The sequence below is a fragment of the Schistocerca gregaria genome, chromosome 5, assembly GCF_023897955.1.
Source record: "Schistocerca gregaria isolate iqSchGreg1 chromosome 5, iqSchGreg1.2, whole genome shotgun sequence".
NCBI classification, from domain to species: domain Eukaryota; kingdom Metazoa; phylum Arthropoda; class Insecta; order Orthoptera; family Acrididae; genus Schistocerca; species Schistocerca gregaria.
Window position 1 is genome coordinate 423,135,760 of NC_064924.1, and position 14,129 is coordinate 423,149,888.

The 14,129-nt window shown below is 42.7% G+C and overlaps 1 protein-coding gene across 2 annotated transcripts in view; it reads right to left on the bottom strand.

Moving 5' to 3' along the window:
- LOC126273456 (nucleoporin SEH1) overlaps positions 1–14,129 on the bottom strand; it is a 150,642-nt gene that overhangs the window by 63,486 nt on the left and 73,027 nt on the right. For both annotated transcript variants that reach the window (XM_049977012.1, XM_049977013.1), the window contains exon 4: positions 4,390–4,651. In XM_049977012.1, the coding sequence (XP_049832969.1) occupies positions 4,390–4,651 (262 nt within the window). The remainder of the gene's footprint in view (positions 1–4,389; positions 4,652–14,129) is intronic.

Sequence of the window (14,129 nt, forward strand, 5' to 3'; positions counted from 1 at the left end):
TTTTCTTCGGTTTGGTAGCTCACTGTTCGTTTAGAACTGCCATGAACCCAGCATCAATCTGGATATTTGTGTTCTGGCATCAAGTTAGCATTCCAAAATACTCCATAAGCAGTGGCGGCTCATGCAAAATTTTATCAGTGCGCTACAATGTGGTGGCCTATATTTTGACTTGCAAGGGTAGTTCAAATGGATCTGAGCACTATGAGATTTAAAATCGGAGGTTGTCAGTCCCCTAGAACTTAGAACTACTTAAACCTAAGGACATCACACACATCCATGCCCAAGGCAGGATCTGAACCTGCGACCATAGTAGTCGCGTGGTTCTGGACTGAAGCGCCTAGAACCGCTTGGCCACTGCGGCCAGCTACAAGGGTAGTAACTGAAACTAAATTTATTATATTAATTTTACATATATACATTGATCTATTTTACAATCAATCATTTTACATTGGAAGTGGAGGGGGGGGGGGTGGGGGTGGGAGTGACCTGAGTGAACAAATTGCCAGTCCATGCACCCATGCACTAGACCAATCGGGCAGGGTGCCATTATGACAACAACTACTTAAAAATTCCTCATGTCCTACAATTGCACAATATTCTACGTGCGGTTTCAAAGAAAAATACTGACCTGGTGCTGTAAGCAATGCAGCACTCATAGTGCCAGAAGAGATGATGTCACATTAGAGCATGCACATACCAGAACGCATTCGGAGAGAAATGGCATAATTGTAGTGCAATTTCCGGCTCACATTCAAAGAGAAATGGCATAATTTTATTGTGATATTTACAGTGTGTTGTAGCACATTAGTACATGATAATTGGCCACCACTGTCCACAAATTTTAGGTTGATTTGAATATGGACACCTAAATGATTGTGACAATGCAGACATTCAGATTTCCTGAGATGCTAATAAAATTGACTAAGATGACCCTAGAAAATAGCAAAAGTTTAGGGATGTCTGTCGAAATTGTTTCCAATGGCATAAGGCCTAAGACAGGGAGACCCATTATCCCCAATACTATTCAACCTGGTATTAAAGAATGCAGGAAGACCAGTAACCACAAACCCAGGACGCAATATTTACAATAGATTTTTCAAACTTTAGCCTATGCAGATGATGTGGTAATATGTGCTAGAGGTATGGAGGCACTTACATCAGCAGTCAATGAGGTTGAAGCCACTGCCAAGAAACTTGGTTTAGAAATGAGTGAGACAAAATATAAGTATGTGGTAACTGATATAGTTAGAAGAAACATAGATCTCCAGTTAGAAGGGTACACCTTCAAAAGAATAGACAGTTTTTCCATACCTTGCCTCAGTAATAACACCAGAAAACAAAGTGGAGGCAGCAAACCGAATTAAGGCTGCCTAGAGATCATATAGAGAACTATACTCCATGCTCAAAAGTAAGAACCTAAATAAGAAATTAAAGCCAACACTTTACAAAACTATGATCAAATCCATTCTTAGGCATGGCAGTCAGTCATGGGCACTAATGGAGAATTTGGAGAAGAAACTAAATATCTGGGAAAGGAAAGTGCTGAGAAAGATTTTTCGTCCTGTAAAAGAAGGAGAGGTAAGGAGAACTAGGATTAATAAAGAAATAAGGTCTCTGTACAAAGAACTTTATTTGGTAACCTCGGTCAAAATGGGAATGCTAAGATGGTTTGGACATGTCCAGTGGATGATAGAAGGAGGGCTCCCAAAGAAGCTGATGAAGGGACATCCTGGCGGTAGAAGAAGGAGAGGGTAACCACTTGTGAGATGGCTGGAAGATGTGGAAACCGACCCGAGAGCAGTGGGAGTGAGGATGTGGCGCATGAGTGCTGAAGACCAACACAACTGGAAGTCTGGACTTGAGGAGTCCAAGATCCTCAGAGGACCGTAGTGCTGTGGAGTAAGTAAGTAAGTAAGTAAGTAAGTAAGTGAGTAAATAATCAAATGTACAAATCACTGAAAATGAAAAAATAATGATGAAAAATGGTTGAATATTGTTCTCGATTGATTTCAGAATAATCAGAGAATTCATAATATAACCTTATACAGATCTGTAAATGACAGTTAATAACAAAGATTCTAGAGCATTTGTTTCTGTGTGAATGAACAGATATCTTCTGAACTCCTATGGCAATCAGGATTTAGCGAGATTAATGGATGTGGGATGCTGCATTACAGGGTGTAATAAGTTGGAAATTTGAGTTGGTTAGGGATTGTGTCCAGATGGTCAAAGCAGTTAAGACAACTCCTCACAAGAAGTGGTAAATCTGGATTGAAGTCCTGATCTGGCACAAATTTTCAACTTTATTGTATTATCACAATGCACTGTGCGACTAGTTGTCACAATTTTCCACCCATTCTTTCCCTTTCCTCCTTTGTACATTTCATGTTTGCTTGTAACACAGGGCTGGCTATGGGAAGTACCACATCACACTAAAAGACTAGAAAGTTTCTATAGTAGACTTGTCTACATTAGCCGGTTGTGAAAGATATTGCAAGGGTAATTTCAGCTCCTTTTACGCATCTGAAATGTGAAAGCAGCAGTACCTGCAGTTCACAACTCTAGGAACTGAGGCAGCAGAACAGTGCTAAGTAACACAACTAATCTGCATCTCAAAGTGTATAAACATACATCAACTGAACTCTGCAGGGAACTGCACTTCAGTGCCTTGATTTCTCTAATCTTAAACAACCCCATAATTTGTTCCAACATGTTCCACTTCAAGCAATCACTCAGTGGCTTCATTGATGGAATGATTATCATTTGTCTCTAGTGAACATTACCAATGGCTCTGCCCCTTCTTCTGCTAATTTCACTTCTCCATGTGTTACTACCATATGAAAGCAACACGTGGTGTTATTATTTATCTGTAATATACAAAAGAGTTCCCACCAACATCATGGAAGTCCCTATGACAGGCTAGCCCCAAAACCTCTGCAAAAGCATTATGAGGAATTCAATAACCTACCTAAAAGCCAACATCATTTGGCATTAAGAAAATCCACCTACCACTTATGGCTACCTAAAAGGAAATGTTCCTACTAGTGAGCTGAGCTAGAAGCATCTTGAGCAGCTGAGACACCAAATGTCTACTGCAGTTTCAATGAGACGGAAGTATGCCCACACTACATAGCCATCTTACACATTACCACATGAAATGTACAAAAAACAACTCCACAAATTAAAATCTTGATCAGGTGATACATTACTATGAAAAATCATTTTTGCAATGCTTCAGAGATGATACGGCAATATGATCAGAGTTTAATGTCACCTTCTCCCCCCTTTTTCTCCAGTTGCAGCTATGAAGACCACCACCCTAGAACACATTACTTTAATCTCATTATCAATATGAGACTAGAATTCATTAATGCACAAAGCAATCTTTCCAAGTGTTTCATGGCAGTGGCTAGCAAATACCACTGTAAGGTGGAACGCATGAGCCGATGCTCACTCTTTGAGAATAAGTTTCCAAAACTTGTGAAATGTCTTGATGGCTGTAGTATATCCTGACAGTTTGTGACTGAGAATAGTATGTGGAAAGTTTAGTGAAAATGGAGAATTGTCTATTCTGCTGTCTCATACTTCTGTATAGGTGCTAATGAAGAACTTCTGTTTCATTTTCATTTATTTTTTTCTATTAAAAAATTGCACAACAAAATTAAATCCATAGAAACAAAAAACACTGTAGAGCAGCATCCTATCTGTGTATCCTAACAATCTCGCATAACAGTTACTACAATTATGTGAAGTATACCCAAGCATTCTGGCAATCACTCAGCACTTGGCGTCCTTCGAGTTCATCCAGCTAGCTAGAAATTTTATTTTTCTTTGATGTTGAGATACACAGTCAAAGGCAGCATATTATTTGATTTTACTAGTTTCACTCATCAAACATGAAAATCTTCATACATTTTTATATAAAGATGCTCACTTCTGGTAAGTGAAGGTAGTAAAATTAGATAATGCACACCCTGTACATTAATTCCTAATGGTCCCCATATCCTGTGCAGGCAATGCCTGCTTCTTCTTCTTCTTCTTCTTCTTCTTCTTCTTCTTCACAATTTTAATGCACATTACGATTGACAATAAGTAAAAATTATTCTACTTTTCAAGCAAAATAATCTTGAGTGCTGCCTGAATTTGAGTGAACCATCTAATTAACACAAGTAACAAAAATGCCAATATAGGAACTTTAGATCTTTGGAACACAATATTACACCACAAATAACAAATATAAAAGCAGTTAATTACAATATAGGAAAAATAAAATAAAATTAATCAGCATAAATAAAATAAAATTAATCAGCATAAATAAACATTAAAAACTTTTTACAAATTTATGATAGTGCTGTTCTTTTGTGCTCATTTTCTTTTTCTGACATTTACCTGGAAAATGATGGATTCCATGACACACAGCTGCAAGAAAGCTTACATGATATTTCATGTTGCAGTGTCCACTGACTCAGATTCATGACATCTGGAGCCTCATATATACGAACAACACCATCTGCAGAACATGTTGCCAGCAAAAGACCAAGAGATTTTGGTCCAAATTTAACGTCAGTGACTGAGGTTCGTGAATCAACTAAGTTTGTTCTCCTTACCCAGTGTCGCATACCACGTTCTCCAGGTACGGAACCCTCACCCACTGAAATAATATTTTGTAATTAATGTTCATGAAAATTAAAGTTAAGAATAGTTACAAATCACTAGTACAATTAAGCACTAAATTCAATTCTAATGGAGAGGTGAGACAGTGAACAACCTGTCGGGGGGTCGAACACGCAATAGCAAATGATTTGACGAGTAGGAGGCGAGACAGTGAATAATTTGTGGGGAAGGAGGAGATGAGATAGCAAATGATCTGTGTGTGTGTGTGTGTGTGTGTGTGTGTGTGTGTGTGTGTTCAGTGAGGGCAGGGGAGAGAACATGATAGCAATCAATACGGGGGGATAGTGATCGAAATGGGGGAGGGGGCACATTGCAGAGTGGTGAGGGGGAGGGGGAGGCTATACAGGCTTTTTAGCTAATAAACGTTATTCCATGGTATGATAAAATTTCGACAAGCAGGCGCTATCCATATACGCAGATGGTTTCACTGAGATCTTCAAAGAACAAAGTTGCTCTACAACACTGTCCACCAGAAACAGGCCTGCTATGCCTTATTCCCCAGTGTGCTACCCCCCCCCCCCCCCCCCAACAACTTTCTGAACACATACGAGTACTGTCATCTCAGTACCACCCATAATTGGAGCAATTTAATCATGTTTCAATTACCTCTCATTTCCTGAAACAAGAAATATCCTCCTCACCCATCCCACAGTTTTATTGCTACCCAACTGATCTATGTAGTATCCTTATCAATCCCTGTTCCAACTCTTCATTGGCCTCATGGCTCATATCCCTGTAAAAAGCCTAGATGAAAGATCTAACCCGTACATACTACCACTACTGCCAACTCCAGTTGTATCATAAGCACTTCATACCCCATCAAAAGCAGTGCCACCTATGAAAACAGCCATGTAATCTACCGACTTAGCTCCTACCATTGTGTGGCATTCTACATGATTATAACCATTAGCACACTGAAGTTGGTTGTCTGCATGACTGGCCACCATTGTACACTCCTGGAAATGGAAAAAGAACACATTGACACCGGTGTGTCAGACCCACCATACTTCCTCCGGACACTGCGAGAGGGCTGTACAAGCAATTATCACACGCACAGCACAGCGGACACACCAGGAACCACGGTGTTGGCCGTCGAATGGCGCTAACTGCGCAGCATTTGTGCACCGCCGCCGTCAGTATCAGCCAGTTTGCCGTGGCATACGGAGCTCCATCGCAGTCTTTAACACTGGTAGCATGCCGCGACAGAGTGGACATGAACCGTATGGGCAGTTGACGGACTTTGAACGAGGGCGTATAGTGGGCATGCGGGAGGCCGGGTGGACGTACCGCCGAATTGCTCAACACGTGGGGCGTGAGGTCTCCACAGTACATCGATGTTGTCGCCAGTGGTCGGCGGAAGGTGCACCTGCCCGTCGACCTGGAACCGGACCGCAGCGACGCATGGATGCACGCCAAGACCGTAGGATTCTACGCAGTGCCGTAGGGGACCGCACCGCCACTTCCCAGCAAATTAGGGACACTGTTGCTCCTGGGGTATCGGCGAGGACCATTCGCAACCGTCTCCATGAAGCTGGGCTACGGTCCCGCACACCGTTAGGCCGTCTTCCGCTCACGCCCCAAAATCGTGCAGCCCGCCTCCAGTGGTGTCGCGACAGGCGTGAATGGAGGGACGAATGGAGACGTGTCGTCTTCAGCGATGAGAGTCGCTTCTGCCTTGGTGCCAATGATGGTCATATGCGTGTTTGGCGCCGTGCAGGTGAGCGCCACAATCAGGACTGCATACGACCGAGGCACACAGGGCCAACACCTGGCATCATGGTGTGGGGAGCGATCTCCTACACTGGCCGTATACCTCTGGTGATCGTCGAGGGGACACTGAATAGTGCACGGTACATCCAAACCGTCATCGAACCCATCGTTCTACCATTCCTAGACCGGCAAGGGAACTTGCTGTTCCAACAGGACAATGTACGTCCGCATATATCCTGTGCCACCCAACGTGCTCTAGAAGGTGTAAGTCAACTACCCTGGCCAGCAAGATCTCCGGATCTGTCCCCCATTGAGCATGTTTGGGACTGGATGAAGTGTCGTCTCACGCGGTCTGCACGTCCAGCACCAACGCTGGTCCAACTGAGGCGCCAGGTGGAAATGGCATGGCAAGCCGTTCCACAGGACTACATCCAGCATCTCTACGATCGTCTCCATGGGAGAATAGCAGCCTGCATTGCTGCGAAAGGTGGATATACACTGTACTAGTGCCGACATTGTGCATGTTCTGTTGCCTGTGTCTATGTGCCTGTGGTTCTGTCAGTGTGATCATGTGATGTATCTGACCCCAAGAATGTGTCAATAAAGTTTCCCCTTCCTGGGACAATGAATTCACGGTGTTCTTATTTCAATTTCCAGGAGTGTATTTTAGCCACGAGACAGCTGGCCCACCAAGTTGCTGAGCAACACAGTGTATTTCACTAGAATGGCTGCTTCACAGCCCATGGCATCTGGATCCTTCCCAACAACACTAGACTTTCTAAATGGCACATAGAGCATCTCTCCCTGCCTGCAACACATCCTTCATTCTTACAACTGCACTGGTCTGAGCCTACCCTAGTCCCTGTCCATCGTCTGCCTCTATCACTTCCCTGCTCCCATTCTAGCCTCAAACACGCCTTCTATCCCAGTCCATCAGCATAGTCCTTTCCCTTCTCTCTGCCCCTCTTCCCCCATACCAGTACAAAGTTCCTGATGCTGCACCTCGCAGCCCACTATTGAGTGCCTCTGCCCCCCCCCCCTCCCCCAACAACCACCACCACCACCACCACCACCCCTCCTCCTGAGATCACTACCCACTTACGCCACGCCTCCGCAACCAAAGATGGTAATCGCCAATTGTGTGTGAGCTGTGTATGTATGAATGTGTGTTTGTTTCTTAGTATGATGTGAAATTTTGTCCAACAGCTACAATATATCCTACAGTCCGATTTTAAGGGTGCCTCTCTGCTGTTCAGTGTCTCCACTATATGGTGAACAGCACTCTATAACAACATAAATGTTGTTATTCTATCCTGGATTTATTATTGTTCAAAGAATGTTTAGTGGGATATGATAGAGATGAATCCTATAGAATTTGGATATAAGAAGAAAAGGAAGTCATTCTTTGGAGAGCTGTTATCTTTCAAGAGAACTAGGCTAATACTGTGAACTGTATCTATGTGATCTTGAGAAAAAGAATTAGGTAAAGTATTCAACAAAGGAAGTAACTCATAAGACTTGCAGCATTAAACAGAGTAAGATACAGATGAAGAAGAATATATTATCAAATCACTTCATCAGCTGGTATGATACTGTTCAAAACTAAAGAAATCATCATATCTTAACAATTTTATCATGACTGCTCAAAATGACAATGAGAGGGAGGATCCTGAAAGCTTTGGGGAAGCATACAACAGCAAATATAGTTTCAACTGGATGCAACTATGCACAATAAAATAAAGTCATTGGAAAAAAAATCGGGCTTTGGAGTTAACCAAATTACCAAAAGGAGCAAAAGGCACACTTTTTAAACAAGTTTTTCAACCGGATGGTAATAGTGGTACAGTTTTCCAACTAAAATTACAGTTAGCTAGGTCTCATGCAAGCTGGAAGATGTTGGAACATGTGTTTTTGCATGTTTCTGTAATAAGAGGGATTCTAGACAAGAGAAGCAGATCCATATTAAGAACATCAATTATAATAAAGCTCATTGTTGCTCTTCATGTAAATGATCATGGTTACACTTCAACAAGATGGTAATTTCATAGTAATTTCAAAACTGCTTCATACAATTTAGGTTTTACATTGAACATTTGTATGATGGCACATTACAAATATACTATGGCAGACAGCATATGCACTGTATTTATTAATGCATTTCAGTTTTTAAGAATGCGAAACGGTTTCAACATCTACAATAAACAAAACACAAGTTGCAGGTGCTGAGGACAGTTATTTCGTCTATTACCAAACACTTGGAGATCTGAAGTACCTGACAATTTTAACACAACTTGATCTTAGCTATAGTGTATTTTTTAAAAGATAACTTTATTCTCCTACCTTGGAGGAGACAGTAACATTGAAATGAATAGTCCTATATATTGATGATACAATTAATTTGGTCATTGTTTACTGACCAAATAAGGGCATGAATTATTAAAAGTGTGAAACTGGTACAGACTTACATGGGACTAATATGAAATGAGGAGGTGCCAGCATAAAGTGCTAAACCACAAGAGCAAATTTATAGTCATGATATGTGATACATTTGGTTAAAAACAGAGACAAAAATTTACAAACAGTAAGACAAAACAATTAATACAGTAGACAGTTCTGTACATATGGAGTTACTTGCTGCCAGCATGTGGTAAATTTAGAAACGTAACAGATAACAAGCATAACAATTCTTACTACAGTGAAGATTAGTACTTTCTTCCATCGACCCTTTCAAGTAATCACTACCCATGATGCACAGTTTATTGCAGCAAAAGATGCCACTGAAAATAAACACTCGTTGCAATGCTTATTCATGGGAATGAGACAACAGACGCCAGTACTAGTTTTTTCTGATCACTTATCAATTTACAGTGAGACTCGTACAAAATCTCAAATTTTTAGCATCACACTAAATATACTGAAATTAAGTATTTCTTTAGTCAAGAAGAAGTCATGGCAAGAGATATGGGTGTTCAGTATGTTTTTCGACACGGAGTCAACGTTAAGACTCCATGATGGAACTTTTGATGAGCCTTTTTATTTAAAAAAAAAAGGGGGGGGGCAAAAGAAGAAGAAGAAGAAGAAGAAGAGTAATGGCATAAACATTCACACAGAAACCAAAATGCATACTCCCCTGGCCATGGCAAATGTTTGCCTTCCCATTATTTTACGTACTGCTCCATCCAGGAACTGCTATTAATATTGTAACTTAATTTCAATTTCATTAAATGTGTTACATTATACAGACTCTTCTATAATCTAAGTTATTCCTTGATTTCACAAAAACTCTTTACAACTGATATAATCCAATACTCTGAGATGTTGTTAGAAGCAGTGCATTATGTATCATGTAGTTCTCACAAATAAATCGGTACATTACGCACACTGCAGTCAGTGTTATATTCTTCATTGAAGTTAAGAGTTTTTAAGAAACTTTAACAATGATAAACATACTGAATGACGTATTAATTCATATCGCCAATATATGCACCCAGTACTGTACTTGTGCAAGATTACCGTACACCAGGTTTCCCAAACTATGTTCTGTGGGACACAGGTGTTCTGATGTACACAAAAATTTTATTATGGTTTCTGTGCTACGATTCAGAATCAAAAGTTGTCACTGAACAAAATATTTTTGTCATTTTTTAAAAAATTTATTAACCTACAAAATAAATAATGTATTTGATTGAAGTACCACAATTCTCAAAGTAAAGTTTGGGATTCCCTTCTGTAAGCTAGTCAAAACTTTGTTCGCCACAATCTCTACACCAAGGGAATGTATGTTGAGTATGATGAAGGAGAAAGTAATGGTACACAAGAACTATAGGCAACTCAGCTGTTGAAATACTAGCTACGATAGTTTCATTCCGCCAACCTTTTACTTACAGCAGAATATCATTTGGATACTATTCGTATCTGATTGTTTCTCAAACACACACACAGTATGTGCTTTTTTTAGTCTAAAACAGTTACTTGTCACAGTTCTTGCTTTTCAGTCTTTTGATTAACATTGGAAGCAGGTGTAGGAAGGGGGGAGATGGATAGAACATTAGGGCTTAATATCCCATCAACAATAATGTAATTGTAGATGGAGCGCAAGGAAGGAAGGAAGGAGGGAAATTGAAAGTGTCCTTTGCAATGGGACGATTAGATAACCCATGGAATACTTAAATCTGGATTGGGTCTTGAACTGGAGTCTATCCATATGCCAGTGCAATATGTTGTCACTTCTTCACTTTGCAGGGATTCTGTGAAAACAATTTTCTTACAATTTTTTTAGTAGGTAGAATGAGTTATTTTGTCTCAGCAGAAGTTAAAGAAATTTACTTATAATTTAGACACTGAAAATGTGATCCTATATTTTATGGCAATATAGTTGAGATACCGAGGCGCAGACAGGTACAACAAAAAAGACAGTCAAACATGTAACCTTTCAGCCAAACAGCCTTCTTTCAAATTATACAAAACACTGTCTCTGGCTGCTGAGGCCAGACTGCAAGCAGCTGCTCATGATGGGTGTTAAAATCTCCCAAAGGTAGGAAAGGTTCAGGGAGTTGATCAATCAGTGGAGCTAATACGTCCAGGGGTACTGCACCATCTGGAGGAGGATATACATTGCAGTTATTTCCTATGTTGTCCTTATTCTGACAGCCAGAGCTTCAAGAGGGGTTTGAAGGGGCACAGGTTCACTAGAGGTTGCGATTAGGACATAAATGCAAACTCCACCTGACACTCCATTACAGTCACTACAGTTCCTATAGTATCCCTTATAGCCAAGGAGGGCAGGGGTCTGTATTGCCGGGTACCATGTTTCCTGGAGGGCAATGCAGAAAGCAGGTGTAAAGCTTAACAGTTGCCGGAGCTCAGCCAGGCGATGGGAAAAACTGTCCAAATTCCACTGGAAGATGACGTCAGCATGAGACTGGGAAGGCATGAAACATCCAATGAGGCAGTTTATACATTCAATGAGGCAGTTTACACCTCAGGGTCACCTGCTGCCACTGACTTTTTGCCTGAGCAGTCTATATCCATTTTGCCTGAGGGTCCAGTAAGATCTAGGTCCCCAGCGGACGCCAAAATCTCCACCTCATCCACAGACGCAGAGCTTGGAGGTAGCGGTGGTGTGGGTACCACCGCAATTCCCTTGGTATTGGGGGGACCTTCTTTTTCGATTTCTCTCGCTGTTCCTTGGGTTTCCCTGGATGGGAAGACTTCACTGATTCAGTCTCTGGGACTGAGGATTAGCATGAAGCCCTGTGACCAGCTGCTCTTGGGCTTTTCAGCCACTGGTAGGTGTCATCTTTCCCACCAGCAGAAACCTGGAAAGGGAGTGACCCAAGACACACCTTCCTACTGCGACCAGCTGAAGAAGTTGTATGCTTCTCGGGCTTAGAAATGAAGACGAACGTCCCCTATGGTTAGGGGTGGGGTGGGGTGGGGTGAGGTGGGATGGTGTTGCTCCTGAAGTAGTAGGCGCAGGAGCAACAGAGAGGGAAGTACCCCCCCCCCCCCCCCAACTCCAAGGGGGCATGTGTAGTCTTCTGGCTCTGAGAGGTGACTGGGGTTGGTGGAGCTGATGTGGCTAGAACTGTTGTAGCGGCAGCTTAAGACAATGTCATGCGCACAAGGTGCAGGAGCTCAAATTTCCTCTTAGCCTCAGTGTAGGTCAGTCCTCGATTTTCCTTTCTTTCTGGAGAATCTTGCAGTCTGGCGAGCAAGGACAATGGTGCGCTCCACAGTTGACACAAATGGGAAGGTGACGCTGGAAGTACAACAGGAAACATATGACCGAACTTCCAACATCTAAAGCACCACATTGGGAGAGGCATATAGGGTTTTACATCATACTAGTAGACCATCACCTTGACCTTCTTGGGTAATTTATCACCCTTGAAGGCCAAGAAGAAGGCACCAATGGGAACCTGTTTATCCCTCAGAACCCAATGGACACACCAAACTAAATGTACACGTCACTGTTCTAAATTGGCATGCAGCTCATTGCCGGACTTCAAAAGAAGGTCCCGGTGCTATATGATACCCTGGACCATATTTAAGCTCTTATGGGGTGCGATGGTTACAGAAACATCCCCCAGTTTGTCACAAGGGAGTAATGCCCATGACTGGGCAGAAGATGTTGTTTTGATCAAGACTGACACAGATCTCGTTTTGGACAAGCCCTCCACATCCCCAAACTTGTCCTCTAAATTCCCAATAAAAATACTGAGGCTTCATCATCATAAAAGATTCCCCATCAGCTCTCTAACATACAAGGTACTGGGACAAATAAGAGCCACTGCCACCCTTAACCTGACATTCCTCCCATGGTGTGGCCAGGGAGGGAAATGATTTGGAGTTGTGCTTCTGTACACTGAATTGAGCCACCCTGATGCCACCCACTCCAACCAGTGGCCCTCCCCACGGGCACCACCCAGCTGCGGCAAAGGCCATCAGGCAGGATGGCCACTGCCGGGAGTCCTGATGCCCCAGGAGGATGGGCATCTACCCCTTGGCATACGTGGGGAGTATATGGCGGCCCCACCACAACCAACTGGCTACTGTGCCGGATATCAGGTCAACCAAGCAAAGAAGTCCATTACCATCATCAGCGTAGAAAACGATACTCCACAGATGATGGAAAAATATGCACCCAGGAGGATGACCTCGCCCAACAGTTGGAGAATGAGCAGATAGGTCTCAGTGCATGATAAGACACAATGCACCAAGTAAGGTGCCCTTCCCCAACTGGCTCAGTCTACAGGAAAATTTTTAAAAAATTGAGGTGAAACCCTATAGAGTACCATCAGAAAAGGCGAAATGTGTGAGACACCTTTTAGTTGCCTCTTATCACAGGCAGGAATACCTCGGGCCTGTTCTAACCCTCTGACCTGCAGGGGGGGGGGGGGGGGGGGGGTGTTAAAAGGTTGGGAGCAGATTTTGGGTGGTGGACTGTGGTTCTTTCTGCGAAAGTAAGGTTAGCTTGCATGTTGAGGTATTTGGGGAACGATGGTGAGCCAAGGTTCGAGTTTAAGGAATTCTGGAACGTTAACAAGGAGTGATTTGGGGGCAGTGGGGGTGGATCACTGTTGGAGGAGGAGCGAACTGAGTCAGACAAGGTTCAACACTGGTCTTTGGTTGAGTCTGACTGGTGGATTACTGTTTCCATTGTAGGGACTTGGCAAAGGAGAGAAGGCATTTAGCACGTCCTGCATGACTGAATTGGTCGTGGGGTAAAAGGTGAGGCCTTTGGAATGGATTGATACTTCCATGAGGCTAAGGGTTTTGGAGGAAAGATGCATGAAGGTGCTTCAGGTCTGTTTAGGTTCTGGATTCTTTATGGTAGTGGGAGGGAATTTCTGATGGTGGGGTAAATACAGTAGGTCTGCGAGGCAGGGATTGTCAGGTATGAGGGACTGCGGGGGAGGTTTGGAGGTGTTGTGGAGGTAGTGGACAGTGGTAGGGGTAGGAGATGAACAGGCTGGAGAATTTTGAGTTGGTGGTGTGTATGCTGCTCTAGTTAATGGAGTATAAGAGTTTCAATGTTGGAGATGGGATCCAGGAATTTGGGATTGCATAGCAGGAGAATTTTATAGATGGAGAGGAGGTATTGCAAGGACATTTGGGCTTCATTGACAGGGTTTTGCAGAACTATTTTGTTGAGGGTTAGGGACTGGCAGAGTCTGGGTCATTGTGGAAGGAAGGGTTGCAGCCGGAGATGAGTAACTTGATGATAACTTCATTTGGGGGGG